This window comes from Mesitornis unicolor, unplaced genomic scaffold (assembly GCF_000695765.1).
Source record: "Mesitornis unicolor isolate BGI_N332 unplaced genomic scaffold, ASM69576v1 scaffold11330, whole genome shotgun sequence".
Classification (NCBI taxonomy): Eukaryota; Metazoa; Chordata; class Aves; order Mesitornithiformes; family Mesitornithidae; genus Mesitornis; species Mesitornis unicolor.
The window spans coordinates 59,032-82,952 of NW_010157598.1; the positions used below are offsets into that span (position 1 = coordinate 59,032).

Genomic DNA, 23,921 nt, shown 5'->3' on the forward strand with positions numbered 1-23,921 from the left:
ATACACACCTGCACCCTGTATCTGGATTCAGATACAGAATCAATATATAACAAACTGCTGGGAACAACCATGAATATGAACTTACCTTACAAACCAAAGAAGCTGTGGTAGTTTTACCAACACCAGGTGGACCAGAAAGTAATGCTGCTTTAAAACCAGTACCATTATCTTTGCCTCCTTTATTGGTCTTTACTATAAAAGAAAAGTCCAGGTTTTATGTAGGTATCTATTACAAAGCAAACTGCAAATTTTGTGTAAATCTTTAAAGATCTCAAACATCACTGGAGTTTCTTTATTCAAGACCTGATATGAGTACCAAAAAAAGCATCTTAACCATTTGAGGAAAAGCAGCTTAAACCACCTTAGATTAAGACCTGCAGTGACTCTAAACTGAAAAATAGTAGAAGTGCTATTAATGTAATAAAACTATTTCAGCAATTTCCTCACAACCACATCATTAAAAACAAAACAAAACCAAAAAACCCAACAACCAGCAAAAACCCCCAAACGAACTCAGCCAAAACCTACTGCCCACTATGGCTGCAGTGAAACTTAAAAAACCAGAAAAACCTATCTCTAGGATGACACACTACGCATTACACAGACTGCTTGTTCAGCAGAACCAGGGTCTTAATAATTCACCTCTCCCCGACACGTGACAGCAGTCCCTTGGCCATGTTGTTATTCTATATTTTCACCATGCGTACAGATCAGTTAACACTGATCAGCGTTTGTCTTGTTGTAAGAGAATTCAATAGGATGAATGTGACGCTATTTCTATATACATTACCGCTAGGCTATTTTGGTTTCTTCTGGTGAAAAAATTCACATTTCAGGGACTACCATAAGACTTAAAAATTTTCAAACAGTTTGCTGCTCTGTTGTTTTGTTTTCTTTTGCAGGGAGAGTGGTAATTTTGCAGGAAGAGTGGTAAATGAGCAACTGCTTCACCAAAACCCTCAGGCTGCTAAAAACACATCTGACAGCAGCCTCATTCCTAATTTCTGGAGTCGTTCTGCTATCTCAAATGCCCTTAGCGGTCCAGAGAACCACGTAGTGTGATAACAATGGAAGAACACAGAGAAAAGTTAACTGTGCTGGTCACCTTGTCCATCTTCCAAGGTATTCTTGTGCCAGTTTCTGAGCCATCGGAGCAGTTTGTTGGCACAGCTTTGCTCACCCTGCTGTCCAATTACTGCCTTAAGAGATACAGGCTTGTATTTATCTACCCACAGCAATTTCTCTGTTCCATCTTCCTTCATCTCAGAAACCAAGCTTCCCTTAGGTTTTGGGGCTTCTTTCTTCTCTGCAGCTTGCCATGTAAAGTCCCTAAGCTTTCGAACAGCAGCGGTTTCCTTCTTCACAGATTTGGTGGTATCTCCTTTTTCAGGAGTAGACTTATTTTTTTTACTATCAGCATCCCTTTTGAAGGAACTAAAATTCCTTTTTCCAGCTTCAGCTTTCTGTGGTGTCTTTTTAGTTCGCAACTCTGCTTTCTTTGCCTTAGGAAAATAAAGGTAAGAAAATTAAAAGGAAAATTAAAAGGAAGTTTAAAAAAACCATACAGTAAATAAAGATGCTGTCTTTGAATACATATACACAGAGTGCTTAAGAAAGTAACAAAGCTTATGTATTGATAAGAAACTTCAAAGAGTAGATAAAGAAATATTCCTCCCTGAAAAACAAACTATTGTTAACACAATGCCACCTGATTCTGTAGAACAATCCACAAAAGAGATGCAAGAAATGTTGTGGTCGTTGCAAGTGCAATTCCCTTACTGAGCACGATGCATCATTAAAAAAATAACGCAAAACTGATGACTGTCACATCGGAACAAGTGGGCCAACAGACACCCATGAAGCTGAAGCACAGCTCTTGCTAACAACGCTTCCAAGCTCAAACACAAAAAACTAACACTGGGAACACATGGATTAAAAGGAGGAACATGAAATAAACCTTTTTTTCCAGTAAGGGAACACTCCTCTCAAGCACATACTTTAAAAGCAGCACAGTTATTTAACAACCAAAAAAAAAATCCCAAAACCAAACCACAATCCCAGAAAGTATTCAACCCGAAATAATTAGAAGGGAATAAAGTTATTAGCTAGTAAGCTTAGTTGTTTTTCCATAAGACACCAATAGTATCCTTACATGCAACAACTCTGTCTATCCACATGAAAAATGCCAAAGTGACATTTATGCTGTAGATACGACACGTAGAGCTAACGGAAGTTTTAGTAACATTTTATCAGCCACTACAAATTAAATTTAAGCATGCATAAAAGACTCATTACTGTTTATACCATATTCCCTGAAAAATCTACCTTGAATATTATTACTTCCAGTACCACATAAAGACAAAATCTGTTATGTATACACATGGTTCACATATAAGTGTCCCTTGTTTACAGTATAGTTTTACATTGGGCCTGTCTGGATACCACATGGTATCAGTCACTTATTTCAAAGAATAAGCAAACACTCAAAGTTCAAAACTGAAACCATCTAAGGAGATACAATTACTCTCTCAGTCAAATGCCTAAAGTAGAGAATAATGTCAGAGTATAAAAGTGAAAGGTGGGAGAAAACCCTATTGCTCCCAAGTACAAGTCTTATTTACAATTGTAAAATTTTTCATTTTCAATACTTTTAACATAGAAGGTCAAACTGACAATCATAGGGTTACTATTACTGGAACAGAGGACTAGAACTCCTTTCAATTAAAAACAAACTAAAGCAAAACCAAAAAAACACCTCTAAGCTTAAAATAAACAAACCTCTGTTTCAGCTGCCAGCTCGTATTTGGACTTTTTGCCTGGCATAGTTTGAATAAGATCAAACAGGCCATCCTCATCAATAATTTTTGTCCCTAAAGTCGATGCCTGGAGCAAAATAAGAATTAAAACTAAAGTTAGGAGTTACATCATTCACTTCAAAGTGCTTTTCAGTAAAGACTATGTTTAGGAAAAAAACAAAAAGGGTTTTTTTACATATATGTGTGTAGACTTACAAATAGAAACAAAACAGACACCTAAAACACTAGGCAACTTATCCATTTTAACAAGCAATTTGTAGTACTGCCTCCTTCTGGCAGACACTGAAAATCAATACAGTTAGATATTAACAACTCACGGTTTCACTTCTGCTTCGCGCAGACACAGGAACACTCACCTTTTCACACTTAGATTGGCCGCAGTCTCGCCCCATAACCAGGTAGTTTGTCTTCTTGCTGACGTTGCCAGTTACTTTTCCTCCGTAACGTTCAATCAGAGACTTGGCCTCATCTCTTTCAATGCACTCCAGAACGCCTGTAATTACGAATGTCAGGCCTTCCAAGCAGTTTTCTGCTCCCTGAGAACCACAGCATTGCAGAAAATGCCATTACCTGATGCAATTCTAACAAATACTGATTCAACAGCAGCTTTACTAACTCCCTACCATGTCAAGTACCCTATGAAACTTTAAAAATAAGCCAATCATACCTAGCTAGGTAATAGTTCTACGAGTTCAAAAGCCTTTAAAAGGAATAGCTACCAACAAAACTTCACACATTGTTTACCTGACCAATCATACTTACAACAGTCTGAGCTTCAAGCATAGCATGGGAGTCAAACAAGTGACAAAAATTTTCAACTTTAAGACCAGTAACTATTACTCATCATCATTACTTCATAAACCAAGTACTGAATTCAATTTCTTAGTATATTTCCTTACATTTAGTCACTGCTTTGCATTACAATTTAGCTTTTCTAATGCATGCTTTCTATTTGAAAAAAATACCAGTTTTTAAACAGTTTAGTTAATACTTGTTAGATCACTTATAACAGTAAGTGTATGACACTCCATTTCTACATATGGACTTGGCTTGGCTGTAGCCAAGCTTACCTGAGGTATCTCTTTGGAACCCAGCGCTTTTGGACCCTCACGATTAAGGAAGCTTTGGTAGGCTTGATAATTGCTTCGCTTCTTTTCAGAGTCCTCAGGACTTACAGACTTGGGTAGCAAGAGAAATAAATTAATATGCATATTACATATATTAAAAACAACATAATCTCAAGCATCAGAGTTTAATACATTTTTATGCACCAAAAGAAAAGTTTAACACTTCTTAACCTATTAACCTGCAATACCAAAGCCTGCTCTGGTTGTGGTGCTTGTGTTTTGAGGTATTTTTTGTTGCTCTTTTTAAAAATATTTCAGAAACTCACCTGAGAGTTTATAAAACATATACCTATTGTTTATTATCAAGTTTCTGTACACTCATTTGTATTCCACATGTGAGTGCTCACTTAATTAATAAATTGTTGCTTTAAATTCACATCCTATTTCGTTTCAGAATGATGATCAGGTATAGACAAGATCTGCACTTACATGAAGTCTACTTTGTAGTATTTCTAAAAAGCTTAAATGTCTCTTAAAAGTAAATCAGTAAAAAATTATTTAAAACTTGCCCTCGAAAAAGTTGCAGGCTCTCCCTCCCAAATACAACTGATATTTAAGTGTCAAATTTGGATATTTTATACTTTAAGATTAAAAAGTATGTTTTGAGGTTACAAATAACTGCCAGCATGTTCAATAGTTACACTTACTGAATCAGACAGTTAAATGAACACTAAATTATATTCATTTTGATATCTCTTACCTCACTCTTCCTGGGAGAAATTTTCTTCTTTGGTGTTGTCTTCTCTGCTTTCCCTGAAACAGTTTTTTCTTTCGACACTAAACTTTGAGATCCTCTTTCAGCAACCTCTTTTTGTTTCAGAGACACAAGCTTAGAGCTAGGTTTCAAAGGCAAGGTCTTATCCATCAGCTCTCTTGCTGTTTTACCATCAGATGATTGCTGGGATAAATGAGACCCCTTTGAATGTTCAGATTTAGTCTGCTGCTTTGCAGTGTAATTCTTTGCTTCACCTGTCGAGTTTGTTGCTTTCGCTTGGAAGGAGGCAGAGGGAAGAGAGCACATATATAAGAACGGATCTCAATATTACAGACTGGTGAAGTTGTGTCTATATTCCATGTCCTACCTCTTTCCGACTGCTTATTTCTTTCTGCCACATTAGCACTGCTCTTGACACTCAATAGCATTTGCTCTTCTCCTGAATCTTTCCGAGCCTAAGTAAACAAACAATGCCAAAGTCAGAGATGCATGTCCCAAGCTGACACCAAACAAAGCTGTCTCTACCACAACTCAGAAAACAATCTCTATCAAAGGCAGGCAAATGAGCAAACTCTGCACTCAGCTATGTAGGTAATTATTCCTTAAGTCAAAGGCCAGTCAGACTTCCAGGTTACAGTAAGTTTTGATCCAAATCAATTTACTGATTAGTCTAGAAGTATTAATACCTGCTAAATTCAAATTAGCAATCCTAAATTCTAAAACCCTTGATGTACAAGCCAGAAAATACTTTACTGTACCTTACATTACAAGCTATGAATACTGGGAAGACTCTCGCTACTGGAGTTAGTCCTGAAACTCTCAAAGATTCCGTCTCTTGCCCCTTGTCTCAAAGAAAGAGGCATATTCTCCTTCTTCCTTTTTCTCCCATCATTTTGCACTAACTTCTGCCACTGACTGATTTTTAGTTAATCCTGAACCAACAAAGCTACAGCTGACCTGAAGACTTCAGCAACACACTCCACTCAATTTGAACTAGAACTGAAAATCCCATTTCCACAGATGCAGATAGCACAAAGACACAGTGATGCCTGCCATCTGATTGGTAAGGGCACATTATTTACTGAGTGAGGAAAATCCAGAACGAAAATATGAAGTGAGTACATTATTTTCATGCAATTACTTTCTTGCTGTTTTAAATGCATTTGTATGGAAGTCTCAGAACAAAGGTTAGGTGTCTATAGAGGAGCACTCTCAGCAAGACAATTTCTAAAAACTAGAGTTTAAAAAGAACTAAACCTTTTTATTCTGTGGTATTTCATCCAACATGGCCAAAGTTTTAGCAAACTCTTCATCTTCATGCAGCTGTCTCTCCAGCTGAAAGAAAATAAATGGGAAAAAAAAAAAAGGCTTTTAGGCTCACGCCTGGCAAGTTTTAATTCTACTACAGTATTTTAAAACTCTTTGCTGTTCAAGATAAAAACTTTATCTAAAATAAGACAGAGCATAGCTGGAAAAAGTGCATCCTACTAGAGGCAAGTACATTTCTAAAAATGGCACTGAAGAATTACTTGTTTCCCCCTAAAAGAGAGAAGACTAGCAAGAAAAGTAGTTTCAATTTGCTGCACTAGAAATATTAATAAGCCTGTATAATCTGTTTTCAAAGACATTTTCTTTTCCTTCATGTTTTTTATTGTTGTGTATCCTTTTGATTTACGCAGTCAAAACTTGAAGGCAGGATCTCACAACAACCAGCCTGCACCAAGATGCAACCTGTTGGCTACAGAAAACTTTCAAAAGCAGTCCCAAAAGACAAGTAGGAACAATGCCTGTTAAGTATTATGATGTCTCAATAATGAGTGTTTTATTCTTGTTTACTGCTAGCAACACAGCATATAAAAAAAATGTTTAGAGAATAGCTACTGCCCTTAGCCCAGCTCTTCTTGCCAGTTCTGTTTACTTTACGGAAAAGCATATCATTTTTAATATTTCTTTTTAATATTAACATAAACTTTTTAATATTTCTACTTACACAACTGATCATCTTTGACAGAAGAACCAGTAAGAACAAACATTGCACATAGAATCTGAGAAAGTTATTTATTAACCTTAAAAAACAAAGCCAAGTTGGTTTTATTTTCATTTCAGCTAACAGAACAGATGTGACATCTACAGTGACAACTGATCATCAAGTCACCCTTCCTATCCAGCATGGCCCCATGGGGAAAACCTTTTCTATACCTGAATAACGCACATTTTTGCAAATAAATATTTACCAAAGTTTTAATAACACAAAACCTAAAATCCTTTAATAAGGATTTAATAAGGATTCTTGAAGTCCGACATGCCATACTGTTAAGATTTAAACAGATGAGTTCATAAAACCAATATGCCTCAGGCATTATTTTTTATGTGCCCATAATGATGAAATCCATCAGTCTTCCCTGTGTACAGTGAGAAAAGGAAAGGCAGTGACTATCAAATGCAAACCAGGCTGAGGAAAAGATAAACCTGAAATAGATACACTCCTTTGATGATGCATATAGACAATGCAAGAGTTATAGGTAATTTCAAATGAAAGACAACACCTTGGTTTTTCTGACAGGCTGTTTCACTTCTTAATAGGCTAAAGCTGGACTCATCACACCTCTGAGGAGGTCAAGGACGAGACTACGTTTTGCATGTATGATATATCCACTTCAAAGGATACTCAATATTACTAGTATATGGGAAGTTAATTTAATTTTCCCAAAAGCAAGTAAATACGTATGACAAGTATACCTTTCCCTCATATTAGCACTGATTCAAACAGGAAAGTTTAAGATGCATGTAAGAGTCATTGACATTTTTCTCAACTATTAAGAAAGTTCAGATGACAAGAAGTGAAAAATCAAGGATGGCAATGGCTTTTAACTTTTCACTCCAGGAAAATAAATAAATAACACATGAAGAAAAAAAAAGTGAATTCTGCGTGAAAAACAAGATTATTGTAGAAATATCAGCTGCAAAGATAGAGAACATCTGGACAGACAAAACAGATTAAGATGCTCTATTTATATGGCATTAGACATTATTTCAGTTATAATAATTACACCATAAAATAACTGTGTGACTGTGTTTGCACATATATGCAAGAGTTAAGTATACAGATTAATTTTATTACACTTATTTATAGCATATATGGACAGTCCATCTTAATATCTAAAGGAAAAACAATTTTAAGTTAAACAAACCACTCTTGGCATAGAGCAACAAATTTACAGAGCTTTTACCTCCGAATCTTCCTCAAGCTGCAGTTGCCTAGCAATGGCCTCATCATCTTCTGTGCCATCTCTGCTTTGTGAAGGCTATATTCAAGAAAAAAAAGACCAACTGTTCAGTTTCCCCAGTACTGTGTAAATGATAATAATTTAATCTGCATGGATTAGTTTTGTATACTTCTAGAACAGGACTGGGAATGAACACGAAGCATTTTATTCCTAACTCTCTAACCTACACATTATTAAACAAGGCTGTCTTCAAGAGATTTTACTATTCAAAACAAAACCATGTTATATCATGGTTCAAACAACGCTGGACATGTCTGAAGCTATCAGAGTTGGCCAGCTTGAAAAACAAATCAACAGCTACATTGTGATTTTTTTATTTCCTCTATACTTTATTTGAGAACTTTTTTATTCCATAAATATATGTAGCATAAAGCTTGGGATAACAGTCTCATTCCTCTCCCTCCTGCTCCCAACTATAAGCTATCCTATTCACTCACTAATCTCAGAAAACTACTTAATTTCAAGAAAAGTCACCTGAGAAGAAGCAATAGAGAAAATACTACTTTCAACTTTGTGCTATCTTCTCAAACATGGAAATGCTACTATAAAATTGCATTTGAGGACTTGATATGTCTCCACATATCATCAGAATTGAACTTATACTTGAGTGGTTATTCAAAAGTAACATTAAGTAGGATAAGCAGTTAAGTACCTCCTTGCAGTCATTTAACTGCCCATTTTGATCTGCTCTCAGACACATAAGCAGCCTAAAGGAACACCATCAGTACTCACTTCTTTCCTTTTACTTGCTACCAGTTTCTTTTCTGATCGCTGGACACTACTTGTCCCAAAGTAATCGAGTGCAGAGATGGGAGTCTGTTTGACTGGAGATAATGGTTTGCTTTTAGTTCGTGCTTTTACATCCTCCTTCACTGTAGTTGTTCCTGGACAACCGGTCACTGATGTCCCATTCTCCTTCGGTTTCAGGGAAATTCTTTTATTGACAAAGTCATCTTCTTCATCTAAACACCAAGATTATTTATTACTTCTGGTATATGGAACTGAAGTACTTGTAAGAGAACTGTCAAGAGAACTATTTTGGCAAATTAGATCAACTCAGATCCTAAGAAAATATTACAAGTGTTTAGAAGTTATTTGAAAGAGAGAAAAAAAAAGGCGGAGTTGCATAACACATTTAGCATCCTTAACACCACAACTAAAGCCTAAATACACTGAGTATTGAAATAAAGACACATAAAATTCATTTCTTGTGTTCATATATTACCTCTCAAAGAAGTTCACAAAAAATGCCTTTCCTTCTTACATAGGGAAGGTGATAAGCAGAAAATCTAAGTCACTGAAATTTGAAGCCTTTCCTCAAACTGAACAGCACAACTCTTACTTCAAATAAAATGTGAAACATAAAGCTACATTTACTTTATTACTCCATACCATTCATTAACAGAGCAGCTAATACAGGCTTTGTAGACTTGTACATTCTTAAGAATCTCTCAGTATCAGGCTATAAATTAGGGGAAAGTATTAGAACAGCTTTTTGAATAAGCTTACCAGTTATTTGTAAAGCACTGCTCAGAGCTTATGAATGTTTTAGCAAAAACACTTTCAACACCTTTTTTTTTTTCCCCCCCTTTCAGTCAGGGATTCTGAGCTATTCTACATGCTCTGTATTTCCGCATTTAAACACACTCTTCTTCCAGTACAATCAAAACCCATCTCACCAAAATGCAGCCATTTCACAGAACACAGGAAGCGGACAAGAGGTCAGCATACAAAATAGATTTTTCAATTTAAAAGGAAGAAAAATGGCACACAGGGTTTCATTAGGAATTAGCCCACAGACCACTGAACAAAACCTCAATCTTTCTTTTTAGGACTCTTCTATAGTAGCTTCTAGCTGTCTTCCCAGCAGTGAAAAAGACAAAGAGGGTTTGATGGCCATTTATTTATTCTGGACCAAAACTCTTCACTCGGTCAATCAACTGAAAAGATTACCAAGGACTTCAAAGAGTCATGTGATGTCACGAAGCCTCGCTGACAGTTACACAAATGAAACCCTATCACTGAAGCATACAAGACCCAACAGTTATCACTGCCAAATGATTAGATTAATATGACAGCACAGAAGACAAGCATCACTGGTCAAGCTTCTTGATTAGTAATAATAGCACTTTCTTTGCAAAATCTTCTAAAAACTCAAAGCATGCGAAGGTTAAGAAGCAAAATGCAAGAAAACACCTAAAATGAACATTAGACACAGAAAGATTAAAGCGCAAATAGTTGAGAGGAACAGAAACAGAGGCTGTCTCATTTGCATGCTGCTAACTGAAGTCTGGTTTTACTTTTCTCAAAATAGAGACATTTTAGACACTCCCCTCAACACAAAATGTTCTAAATGTATTTTTGTGATAATACTGTCAAGTTCAATTCTAAATCAGACATTTTCCAATAATCTAATTTCAGTCCCCATTTTTTTTTCCACACAAAAATTTGTTTCCTTAATCACTTCCCTAAGTTTAGATGATGTCATCTATATTTTTGTTATATACTAGACAAATACAGAGAGAAACTATTTTTCGTTATACCTTTTCTCAACAGATAGTAGTAACAAGAGTGTTTTAGGCTGAACTCTGCTACTGAAAAATTACTGAGCAGAATATAACAAGTACAAGTGGAGATCCTGATTAATCCTGGGAGAGATAGTTAATGAGAGAAAGAAAAATAAAACACAGATACATCTGTAAGGGAAGAAATTAGTTCAGCATTTAAATCAAGAATGCCTACGGATAAAAAATTTATCTACAGGAAAGCGGCATTTTATCCAATTCAATTCACAAAGCAATATATAGAAGAAAAAAATTCAATGTCTCTCAGTTGACAGCAGGGAGTTTTACCACAAAGCTAAAAGCTTTACTATTCTCCACACAATTTACTTCCCCTAGGCAGCAGTAATTTATTACTAAGTTTAGTTCAATTTAACAAACTATTACAAATCTGAGAGATTTGGACATTAGATGCCTTAGACTTACAATTTACAATAGTTTGAGATCTGAACAGGAGACTGCTTATCTCAAACTTAATTTCAGAAATATTTTTGTTGCTTCTAAATTTTTCAGTTTAACAAGAAAATACATTTGCAGGACTAAAATGTACCCATTACAAGTCATATATACAAATCTCATCCTGCTCCCCTCCTACTACCAGCTCTTCCTAAGCTGCTCCATGCTAGAAAAGAATCTTTACTCGTCACTATTGTTATCAGAAGATCTGCATGCAATATTGATTCTTTTTATGATTCACTCGTAACTATTTAAACAACAACAAAACAACAGCATACTGCTTTCTCTCTAGTAGAAAGAAACAGAGTAAATATAATTAGGTTTTAATTTAAATTACTCAAATACACATCCTTTTATGATGCTAGTACTAAGTATTACCAGTAATTAGAGCTTTGATTTAATTAGGTCCTTCCTAGAAACGACAGGATTAGAAGCATTTACTGACTGCAAGTGGTAGCTAAAGAACAAGAGACTCAGAGCACTTATGAACAGTCATCTATAGAGGTAAATAAAGAAAAGGTAGAATGAGAACATGAAAATGGTCATTAGGAGACAAAACCACAGTGATTCTGTTAAGTGGGTTTCAAAAGATGCTCTCAGGGGACAGATATCCAGGCTACAGTTTTCTCCCAGGTTCAGGAAATCCCTAGGCACATCACAAGTTTGCCTGATCTCCAGGTACTGCCGGTATTTCAAATACTTAAGAACATCAACTTTTTTCAGTAAAACCTTAATGCTTCTTCCTTGAAACAAACTGCATGCCTACTTCCACAGAAGTGAACAGCAAACTTAATCAGTTGCACACTTTCAGTTTCCTTACGAGCATGAAGGTGACTTTATCCACCACTTTGAAAATATCAAGAATCCCAGTATTGCTGCTGGACTATTCATGGCAATGTTTCTGAACACATCGCCTGTAAAAGGAATTAGGCATTCTCATCCATAAGAGCAAGCCAATAATTTGTAGGAAAATAATAATCAAAAGCTGGATTTTAACTTATAAAAACTGTACATTAATTGTATTCTTATAGCAATTGCTCGGTGAACAGCTGAGATGCCTTACATGGGGGCACAGACTTCACAAAGAAACAGAAATTAATTCTATCATTTACATTACTTTTTAAAAAATCTTTGTATAGCAAAACACCACCATTCCAAGAACAGCATTTCCTGTTTACATCAACGCATTTTTTGCGTGCCATACCATGAAAAAATACGCCGAGCATACACATTTAGTGTTTTTTGGGGATTATCTCTCAATTAGAAACACAAGTCTAGACCACGTATTCTAGTTGAGTTTTCTGGAAACTAAGTAGTTGTGACAAAGAGAAAGCTAATAGTGTGATTAATGGAAGAGACGTATGTGACAACCAGGAGATTGCTTTCAATTATTCTGGATGCAAGCATTATACACAAAGCAGGGACTGATCATGCCAGGCAATGTACAAGCACAAACGTCCCTAGCAACAAACAACAACTGTTAAATCCTGGGGATTTCAAGAACTATTCCATGACATTAAAGCACATCGGGCTTTCATTTTATGTACTGTTCTGGCAGTAGCACAATTAGGTTAATAAAATAATGCCTGCAGCCCATCTGTAACTGTTTGTTATTTCTCCTCCTCTTTCTATCCTCATCCTTTTTCAATAGTCTTTCACCTGATGATTGCAGAGCAACATCTGCAGTTGTTCCCTAATTGAGCTCTATCAAAACTACCTAGGCCATTTTAAGTATATGTTTAAATTCAGATTATTTTAAAAGACTCAGGTTCAGGAATTACCTCCACCAATCTAACAAGGGAGCAATCTACTGCAGGTAGAGACAATGGCAACAAGCAGCATAGGACAAATTCTCAGATGACCTTCGAAACAACGTACTTCATTCAACTTTATGATTTCTGTACTGTTGAGTTCCTCATCAGTATAGAGCATAATTCCCTGGTTCCTATTCTGTTTCAAATACAAAATATTTAAGGCAGAGACAACCTCTTACTACGATGTTATAAAGCCAACTTCACATATAGGCAGGGCATCTACAGTTTACAAATAACTCGTACTTACTATGATAAGCATATGTTAAATTGGTGTTTGTAGACTACTACATAAGGATTTCTAAATGAAGCTAAAGGATTATGTCATAACTAAAAGTCCTTAAACCTACATTACTTGTATAAAAATTACAATATTCTAGACCTGCTTCAGTTTCAATGGCACCACACCTGCACGGGTATTTAAAACAGTTCCTGTCCTGAAGAACTTGCAGTCTAGAGCAGGAAGTATTGCTGTCCAAGCTAAAATCCAGGGTGGAGAAAGTGTTTGTATGGAAAGAAGTCAATGTATTGGGTTCTAAGTATTTTCAGTGTGCATTGGTCACAGTGTGCATTGGTCACTCAGCAGACCCAACACTTTGTAGGACTGAGTTTTATATTCACCTTTTGCTTAAAGTAGATCTTTAAGAAGATCATCTTTAAGATAATCACCACTTCTCAAAAAAAGCAAGTCTGTTCAAATTCAATTCCCATAATTCTTTCCAAAAAGAACAGACACCATGTGTGACTAGCAAAGTGCTTTTTTTCTATCTTCCTCCTCATTTAAAAAAAATAGTAGTTGCAACCTGCATTTCAAAAACCAGTCTGTAGTCATTTAGATTTTTTTATGTCATTTCTCAACAAGCTAATTGATCTTAAATGTACTACAAACATGCACTTTAAACCACAACTGTTAGTACTTCGCTTGTATCGTCATGCTGTTACAAAAACACAAAGCTTACCAGACTCATTCCAGTTTTACTCCTCTGAAATCAATTTATATCTGGATTTTCCAATTATCAAAGATAATTTCAAGAAGTTGCCTCTGTCGTATTTTGTACTTTAAGGGAAAAAGGTTCTGGGATCAAAGAACGCAATGCCGTAACTGCTATGTCTAATTGTAACTATACACTTTAATGCCAAACTACATAGCCTGTGATACCCTTTTGTCCAGTATATACCAAATAAAACTCTTAGTCAAATATGTATATTTATCTTTTAAAAGTAACTTTAGAAAGACGTTTTGGATTATTTTCATCTGCAAAACCATCAATTACAGCAACTTCTTCCAAATGAAATACTGTTGCCATAGAAACAACTATGTAGTGCCTTGTCATGCAATTAGAATTTATCAGTCCATTAACTCTTTTCAGTTTATTATAGAGAGTTTTATTCACTTGATCTGGTCATTTTTACCGTAACAGCAGGTTTATCATTTCACAAAAGCAGATCTGAACCCTCACCATGCAATGAAATTTCATGTTCCGTTTAGTTGTCTAAAGTTACCTGCATGATAGGAATATTCAGTAACACCAAATGAACAATTATGAAACGGGAAACAAGTAACTTGAAAAAAACCCAGGCAAGTATAAATTCATTCATTCATTCATTTTTTCAAGCTGCCACTCAGGACACAGTGTCCTGTTCAAAATGAACTAGATAACAAACAATCAAACCAAATGAGTCCTCTTTTACATTTTAAACTAATCCAGCAGATTAACAGACAAGAGCAGTTACACAAGTGGCCACTATTCTGAAGAATGAACCTGTCGAGTGACAGCAAAACATTACATTTGTGTTTAAGTTGATTTATGTAGAACATAGCAATCAATATCAACTATGATAAAAATTACAGAGAGCTTACAAATGATAAACAAAAGACAGTCTGGTACCAGCTTCAACAGAAAAATATAATTTATCTTTGATAACAGAAAAAGCCAGGGAGATGTACATTTCTTTCAAAAGAGTAAAACTGGAATGGTTCCAGTAAGCTTTGTGTTTTCATAACAGCATGGAACCTTTTTAATTTTGGTTTGGAGTTACTTGGGGGAGAGAGTTTTATCTGGCATTTAAAAAAGAGACTTACAAAGGTAAGGAGTTAATGATGCACTCTTAAAGGATTAAGTCAAAACACTACTGTTAAGGAGACCTCTAAAAGATTGCACTTCAGCTCATCAAACAAGCAAGCAAGACATATAGCATGTTTGGGGGTTTTATAAGGTTTTTTTCAAAAAAATCTTGAAGCCTTTAATTTAAAAAAACGTACAAGCAATCCAAAACTTTCATGCTGAGATTTTTAAAACAACAATGCAAAAAACTGAACTGTAATATTACTGAATACATGCAAACCAAAGCCTTCACTGGAAAGCCTCTTCAAAAACTTGACAGGTATTAAAATTTTATTTAAAATAACACCACATGTAAGACCACAACTTATGAGAGGTAAGAATTCATTGCACAAGCACTGGGAAACATTTTTCTATTTTAAATTATACCACTACATTTACTGAACAATAACTACACTTTTTAAAGTGTAAATAAAGCAGGTTCTGTTACTTCCTTAACACACTGATTTCATATTAAACATAGCTTTATTCTAAGGTAATGGGACTAGATAAAGCAGAAAACTGCACATTGAATCTAAGTTCACAATGTGAACTGCAAAAACTTCTGAAAATCTTTTTAATCTTCTGAAAACATCGCATATACTTAAACACAACAGTTTGCCATCCATTTTCACATTCTTCGTGAAAATAATTGAAAACCTGCAAGAAACTGGTAAAAATCTCCTACTTCTCAAAAAATTAACCATTGAAAAATTACAAAGTTATAACATTATAGGTGTACCACATAAGTTACACCATTATAAAATCCCAGAAAATTTATGTGAAATCTGAATTGTAACTTGTGTAAGAAAAAAAGCTGCCTGCAAATAAGTTACTTGTATCAAGACCACTAAAATACCTACACTAACAGTATATGAATTACTGATGTAATACACAATGTGTTACTTTTTGCAATGGCAGAGTGACTTTGTAAACAGAAATAACCTGTGTGAGTTGGTATTTTTATAAAGTTTTACATTACTAAGTACTACCTCCATGTTATGACTTTAGGTCCTACATTAAAAATGTGCTGTCTTGTGTAGGACACACAGCACAGAAGTAAGATTCATTTGCACTTACAGGACTAAAAACACTGAAATCTGGTTAAGCATTAGAAAACTAATCTACCTGATCTTCAACAAGACGTTCTGGAGATGGAAAGGAAAACAGACATTACTTGATGGAAAAGGCAGTTCCCTACACTACAATTTTCATGGTACTATTATTCTAAATGCTCGCCTTTCAAAATATCTCAGTTTCTACTTCCCTATGCTACCTAGCCCATAAATAACCAGCAAAACACAACCCTTGTGTTTCACCACACTGATGGCACAAGGAGCCAAAGTATCTGTGTGAGAAAATCAAAGTCAGGGCTCAGCTTGAAAATAAGAGATGCACATCAAAGACTTGGCACACAACACTGAAGTTCCAAGATGTGTAAAATCACACACGAGGTACTTAATATATTTACAATGTGTGCATATTTCTCTATATTTCTGTAATTAAAAAAAAGACTGCAGATTAACACTGGGTTAAGGATGACATCTCAGTTCCTTAATCTAAAATAGATTTACTACACTTATCCAAGTTAACTTCTGCATTCAGCTACCAGAAAAAGGAGAATTCACTTCACACTGCTTTCCAGGGCAATAAAGAGATTAAAAAGTGTTCATTCCAGCATCCAAATTAAATAGTTTGGGCTTTAAAATATTGAAAGCAACCTAAAGAATCAATAGCTTTCACACAGAAGCCATTTGTAAAAGAAGGAACAAGCATGAGGTATACATGAAAATTATTTTTCCAGAAAGTTTCTTCAAAATAAATTGACAATTAAACCAATTACTTTGCAATTCAAACATATCAAGTTAGCTGCACAGCAGAACAGCTAGCCAGCTGCTTGACCAGAACATCTTTTAAAACACCTCCGAGAAACAGTAAAAGATGACCATCTACTTATAAAAATAAATGCAACAACCTGCCCATTACTAAAAACAAAATCTAACATCTAATCTGTTGTTTCCCTTTATTTAGAGAATACTGGGGAGGGTCATGTTAAGAGTTATATTCAGCAAGCACATTCACAAGCAATTCTTGTCCTCTCTTCTGAGCTCTCAAGGAAGTTTTTCAGTAACCTGCAATCCTACTCAGCTTCTCCCACTTCATTTTTTCTGGCTTTATAAATCATTCAGCCTACCACTAGAACAAGGCATTGCTTTTTTTTTTTTCCTTCCAACAAAAATTTCTATTTTGCAATATTCAAGCAATCAGGGCAACTGTTACATATGCATAATTACCTCTACACAATGTATATGAAAGATTAAGTACTCACTAAAAGTGAGGCCACAAATCCTGCCAAATAACCACCTGTGATGAAATCAGATGAGGTTCGACACATCATAACAGCTCATCTTCCACAAACAAAGCTCAAGGTTCCATACTTGATTAAACAGTCAAAGTGTTATTTTAACAAGTACAAGAAACATTTGGATTTTTTCCCAACCCACTAAGACTGTTCTATCAATAGAAAAGGCACTTCTTTTTTTCCTTTGTTGCCTGAAAATAACTACACTATCTTTGGCCATCATTAAACTAAATACTTATTTAAATTAAGTTTATTTTTAGAATAAAGTCTTTCTTGTAGAATTACAAAGTGCAACTTCACAAGCTAATAAGAGACAGAGCAACACAATAATCTCATTAATTCACTCTTACCAAAACCAAAATGTTACATTTCCCCAGCATTTTTCAAGAAGGCTGTATCCCACATAATTATGTAAGAGCTGAAAAGAAATTCAAGCACCACCATGAAGGTTTTTATGAAATTGAAAAATAGGTTGAGGCAATTAACCACCAAGCTTCTACCGACTACTTGATGCCAAAAGGCTCTTTCAAACACATTACCACAGACAGAGCCCTTGGAATGAGATTCTGGTCTTTCAGCAAGTCCAAAAAGTGTATTCTTAATTTAAATTTTCAACTGCACAACACTAAAAACAAGAAAAGGTCAAATGTCTACCAATTTCATTAGTATCTTTTCTATCTATTTCTATATTCGTGTTCTTGTAAAACATGTTTATCTCAAGACAAGAGCTGTATCAGTACCACTAAAACTTACTCAGCTTGACAGCTCTATTAAACTAAAGAAACAATTCATACAGATTAAATGTTAGCAAAATTCACACATTAAATCTCAAGGTTATAAAAGCATTGTTTTAGTTATATACTATTAAGTCAACATTATGTGTACTTAAGACTCTTTAGATAATAGTAACCTTGAACCGTGGTTTTCAGGTATTTTACTAATAACCTTGACTCCTGTTCCCATGGTATCCCTACGCAGAAAAACTGGATTACACCATCTTGAATTGCATAATAAACCTAAATATATACTGTTTATTCCCCAGGAATCTGATAATTTATCTACTCTGGGATCAATGCTATTAGAGATCCTTTTTATTAAGAAAAAATTGCTGGCAAAACCTGAAGGAAGCAAAGTTTTGAGTAAGGACAAATAAGATAAGTGTTCAGAACACTCTGGAAAACTGAGCTGAACTGAATACATAACATAGTACAGCTAAGTGCCAGGTCAAATATCTAGGACAAGTAAAATAAGAACTATCAGTCTTACAAAGAGTGATTCTGAAAAGATCCTGAGGAAGAAGGTGGTACTGAAAAAACCCAGCTAAGCCATACTTGTAATGGGATACTGTAGCAAACAATACTGCTTTAAAAATACATTATAAGATTACAGGGAGGCAATGTTCACGTTCAGCAATGATCTTACAAGAAAAAAAATGGTGTACACCCAGGGATAGCGTCCACTTTTCCAAAGTAAGTATCCTAAAACTCAAAGACAGATCACAAAAGAACTCCTGGAATTCTAACACTTAAAAAATAAAAGTTTTATCTAAATAGATTTGTATTCAAGTCTGTTAATTTTATCATAGTTTCTAAGACTCCATACAGAAGAAGTACCGCGACTAGTAAAGAACTCTACTCTAGGAGACAAATACAGAATACCTGAGAGTTACAGCCTCAGTCGAACTCTGAGCAGACACAGTAAGCACATATAATCACAGCAGCCATTGACAAAACGCATTAGCCTTTCTCACTTAAAGCCTAAGTTTAGTTAGCAGAGAGAAGAAATACCATCACAACCAAAATGTGTCCACCCAGTGTTGCAGCTCTCCAGAAATTATACAGCTTGTGCTGCACTGTGATCAGAGCATATCCAATATTAAAATACCTAAGCTTATCTGCATTATAACAGATCAATGTGAAATTACAATTTATCCAGTGCAGAAAGAGACCTTTATGTTTTAAAAGCAAATCAGAAAAGAATGAACCTAACATGACTAGAGATTTAAATTGTGAAGTTATCAACAATGAACAGTAGAACATTCAAAAAACTTTAATTTATGAAATTAGCCAAGTCAAATTTAAAATGCTTCCAATCTGTGACATTCAGTAACTTGGGAATCAAATTCATCCTGTCATCAGAATCTTAAGTGAATTATTTGTGTCTGCATGTAGTCTTGATCTTCACTTAAGTGCCACTAACAGATCTCTTAGTTAAGATGGAATAAAAGAGCAACAGTAGCAAAACCAGCCCTGAAGATGCTAGCTCTCACATGTATTTCAAAGTATTTTAAAAAAACCCACACAACTCTACATAACAAAGAGTGCACATGCGTACACATTCAGCCAACTGTTTTTAGATGCCAATTGTTAAAGTCCATCTTCAAGAAGCACTGAAATATTAAGCTAAATACTAAAGTTCTGTTTTGTTTTTTTTCTACAGATGCGTTTTTACAGAACTCAAGAAACCTGAGTATTTTCCCCTGTGCTGGTGGTTTACCTTTGCAGAGGCTTGATTCATAAATAAGACTAAGTCTACATAAACTGATGTTCATCTATCAAACAATAGTAGCTAATGCAGTTGAAAAACTTTTCCATAATATGTCAAATCTAGTAGAGGAAAATGCACAATATGATGCAAGTAATTGGAAACAAAACTGCTGCATGACAGAAAATTAATAACACAGGGGAAGCAGGGACAGCAGAAACCCACAAACAGGTTTTTGTTTTGGAGCTGGGAATCTGGCAGGATGAAACCTCCGTAACAGTAGACAAATGTCTCCTGTCAATTTACGAACTCCTCTCAAGAGCACCAGGGCCAAGAACACCACAAAAAAGCAACACCAAAATCAGTACAAAGGAATCACAACCACACAAATAATGAAAATAAATCAATGCATAAGACTCTTTAATCAAACTGCTAGAATTTGCCCTTATCTGTTCAGCTGAATGGTACTTACGGCTTGAGTTAAGATTGTTTACTTTTAACTACACCGCTTCTAGAGAGAGGTCTAAATCTAACCAAAACTCCGCTGAAAGCTTCACTGTTAAACACTGTTACAATTCTTTCAGAAGGCTACAGAAGACCTGAAAATTATCAGGAATGGTTAAATACACTCACTCCTTTCCTCAGAAGTAAAAATAGATCCAGAATTTAGAAAGCTGAAATCCAAGCCAACTGAGAAGTATGGTACATACAAGGTATAATGCAAGTTTTTGTTACCATTATTTCCCCCCCTCCCCGATTCCAGTTCTTCCTAAAAGTCTAATAGAGAAATCATGTTTTTTCAGAAAAACTGTTTGTGTTGATAAGGAACTAAGACACAAAAGTTATATACAAAGTAAATTAAAAATCCAGGTTTCCAAACCTGTTTATGGAAAAGTCATTTCACAAAGTATGCTAGTGAGCAGTTTAACTACATTAAAAATAATTCCTTCACTTAACTCTGTCCCCTAAATCTATGGAACACTCTTAAGCAGGGAAGTGTTAGCTCATGAAATTATATGCCTATTTCAATCAACATAAGCCACCAATCAACATAAACCACCACTCAGCATCACCTTACTTTTACCCTGCTCCTGACTTTACAATACTTCAGGCTAAACTTCTGAAGTGGTTTTGGTTAGCTTGTTTAAGAATGTAATTTGTCTTCCTCAGTATTAGATTTTATGGTCATGTTTAAGAGTATATAAGAGCGTATCAGTCCAACAATCCATCCCATTTGTAACATAATCCACTCTACTGAACATATAATGATATTTTCTTCCATTACCTGACTCCGAAATATGAACAACAGGATCCCGCCTCAGAACTTTGCCAAGCTTTGAAGTAGCTGCTTTTTTCTCAGACAGCTTCTTGGATTTTTTCACTGACTGCACCTCCTCTTCTGAATCTGTATTTTGACCACAACATAAATGTAGATTTCCTCCACATACATACAGGCTTTAAGTAACAAATCACATAACATCAGGTAACATGTGTTCACATATATTCAATTGAGTGAGAAGAAGATACCATATGGAAGGTCAGAGCACAGCTCCTTTTTTCTCTATCAGCTAATAGCCTAGCCATCATTTATGCCAGCATATAAATGACTGAATGAAAAGTTGGTCAGAACTCAAGTCTAGACAGTGGGTTTTGTTTACATAACAGTAAATATTTTGTTACTTATTTCAAGAACTGCTATGCCTATGTAAAAACCTTTCCAAAAAGGAATACAACTGTCAAGAGTACCACAGCAGATTAGTAAAAAATAGCTTAAACCCCCCCAAAATAAAAAAGCACCACAACAAACTTTTAAAGTAGATTCCTTAAGCTGATTAAATTTATATGGCATTGTATTATGTTGGTGTATTTTATGACACCTATTCCAAAAGCTAACAATGGGCTAAACTAGATCTGAGGTTGTACTTTCGTTTTTCAGGAGAACATTGGTAGCCTGCCACTCACCTCACCAGCCATTGGCCATATCCGAAAAGTTGTCAAGACAACAAACTTACACCACTGTGGATTATGTATCCCAACACCCAAATGGGTAAACAGGACATAATGAAGAAGTGGAAACAACTAAGTATCTAGTAAGAGACTGCTACCCTTCAGAGCCTACCTTCTTTCATGATAAAGACTATTATGTATTGTAACTTTAAAAAAAAAAAAAAACTATTGGCTTGAGTCCCATGTCTTCAATCCATTCTGTCTGTGTGTGTGTCCACCAGAAAACCAAAACTGAAACACACACACTTTTCTACCTTAAAGAACTTTAAGCACTACTACTACTTTTCCTCTCCTACTACTAAGGGGCTAGAACTTGCAGAGTCTCCAGACAATATCAGCATTTTAGAGGAAGCAGCTGAGTTATAAATTACTTCGACTTTTAACGCAGAAATATTTCTATTGCTGGTCCTCACTACTAAAAAGGAGCTGTTTCTAGAACAGTTCATCTGAACATTTGAACACATTTTTGTACATTTTGTACAACTGATAAATGTTTGTGCGACCACTTTTCTTCTACAAGAGAACTGATCTTCTATTGCTCAGAAGATTGCTTCTGTAAATTCAAGCTAGAGTCATCAGTAGGAGTCAAAAATTGTAGAAACTTCTGCAATCACAGTTTCACAACAAGCATTCAAGATCCAGAATCCAATCAGAGAGGGCTTAAATGACATAACAGCTTCTAAGGATTAAACTAGAAATTTCAAGCTTTTAAATTAAACTAGCCTAACTTGACAGGCAAGGGCTTGGGACTTTTTTTTGTTCGAGGGTGAGGGATGCTTTTTGTTGTTTGGGTGTTGGTTGTTTTTTTTTCCCTTTTGTTTGATTGAGGCTTTGGTTTTGTTGAGGTTTCTTTTTAAGATATGTACTATAAAAGGGTTTTCCCTTATAATATTCCAAAGAATATTTTCAGAATGCAATAGCAGTACTTTAAGTTATAGTCTGCATGTTCTATATTGTAAATTTAAAACTATAGGATGAACGTTTACTAGATTTTTTTTTTACTACAGAAGACACATATGGAAACAAGTTTGCCTTTCAAAATAATCTCCTAGATTACATTCACACAATACACAGGAATGTGAAATTATAATGTATGATCAGCCTCCTGGACCTAGCACAGGATGTTATTTATCCCTATCAGAACAGGAAACCTAAAACTCCTCAAAATTTATATAAGTCTTCAGAACCAAAAAAAAGTCCTGGTTTTTAATAGAATTTACTATCTGAACTTTTTTTCTTTGGTGGGTTTGTTTTTTCAGGTTTTTTATTAAGAAATGTTTTGTAAAAAGTTACTTTGCACTGTATATTACATGCATGTTACAACCTGCACTCTTATTATTATCAAATATATTTAGCTATCCAGCAATAATTATTGTGGAGAATGTTTATAATTGCATTTACTTAAAAAAAAAAAAAAACAAACCACAACAAACCAACCTCAGATTTCTTTCAGACATACCATTTACCTAATCAACCTTTAATACTGATGCAAAAGATACAAAGGAGCATTCAGAAACAACTGTGAAAACTACCTGAATCATAGATTATTCTTCTTTTCCTGTTTGTCCACTTTTGTTTGGAATCATCTTCACTGGGTGAATTATTCACCTAAGAGTAACAGTCATTAGTTCAACCAGTTAACAGGTCCTTCAGCTTTTACTCAGTTACACATTCAAATTTAGGAGCTTCAAACAAATTCTAACAGAAATTATTTATTTCCCAATATTACATTTACAGTCTTGTGCTAACTCAGGGGGAGGGGAAAGTGTGCAGGGCAAAAGAAATAAGGAAGAAACTGCAGCAGTAAAGCTTAAAGTGCTCCGAGCAAACCATAGATGATTATGTTGAGAATAAATATTCAAATTTAATGTCAATTAAAGTAAATCAAACAGATTTTTGAGCACTTCCAACTTTTAACCCAGAAAAGAAACTGCAAGGTCCCACCAAAAACAGAGGTTGTACAGACCAGTAATTTACTTGTATAGGATTCAGCTTTCACTTTTAGTTTAATTCTGGATATGGTTTCACTGTAACCACCAGAATTCAACCCAGCTTCAGAGTAAAATATAGCAAATTGAAAAAGGAAAAAAAGTATACAGAACAGCTGAAGCTACACAGATTTCCTATTCAGCATCCTGGTTGCTTGCAGCTTCCCCTTTCACCTGTTAAGCAGTGCAAGTCACATAAGAGATT

The 23,921-nt window shown here is 35.1% G+C and overlaps 1 protein-coding gene across 1 annotated transcript in view; it reads right to left on the minus strand.

The window, feature by feature from the left end:
* Positions 1-23,921, minus strand: part of RFC1 (replication factor C (activator 1) 1, 145kDa) — a 38,998-nt gene that overhangs the window by 8,079 nt on the left and 6,998 nt on the right. Inside the window, exons 3-14 of the mRNA XM_010180646.1 lie at positions 23,261-23,336; positions 21,007-21,126; positions 8,678-8,907; positions 7,889-7,963; positions 5,916-5,993; positions 5,026-5,113; positions 4,644-4,933; positions 3,887-3,994; positions 3,173-3,352; positions 2,779-2,883; positions 1,106-1,502; positions 86-192 (exon numbers count right to left, since the gene is read on the minus strand). Coding sequence (XP_010178948.1) covers positions 86-192; positions 1,106-1,502; positions 2,779-2,883; positions 3,173-3,352; positions 3,887-3,994; positions 4,644-4,933; positions 5,026-5,113; positions 5,916-5,993; positions 7,889-7,963; positions 8,678-8,907; positions 21,007-21,126; positions 23,261-23,336 — 1,854 coding nt within the window. The remainder of the gene's footprint in view (positions 1-85; positions 193-1,105; positions 1,503-2,778; positions 2,884-3,172; positions 3,353-3,886; positions 3,995-4,643; positions 4,934-5,025; positions 5,114-5,915; positions 5,994-7,888; positions 7,964-8,677; positions 8,908-21,006; positions 21,127-23,260; positions 23,337-23,921) is intronic.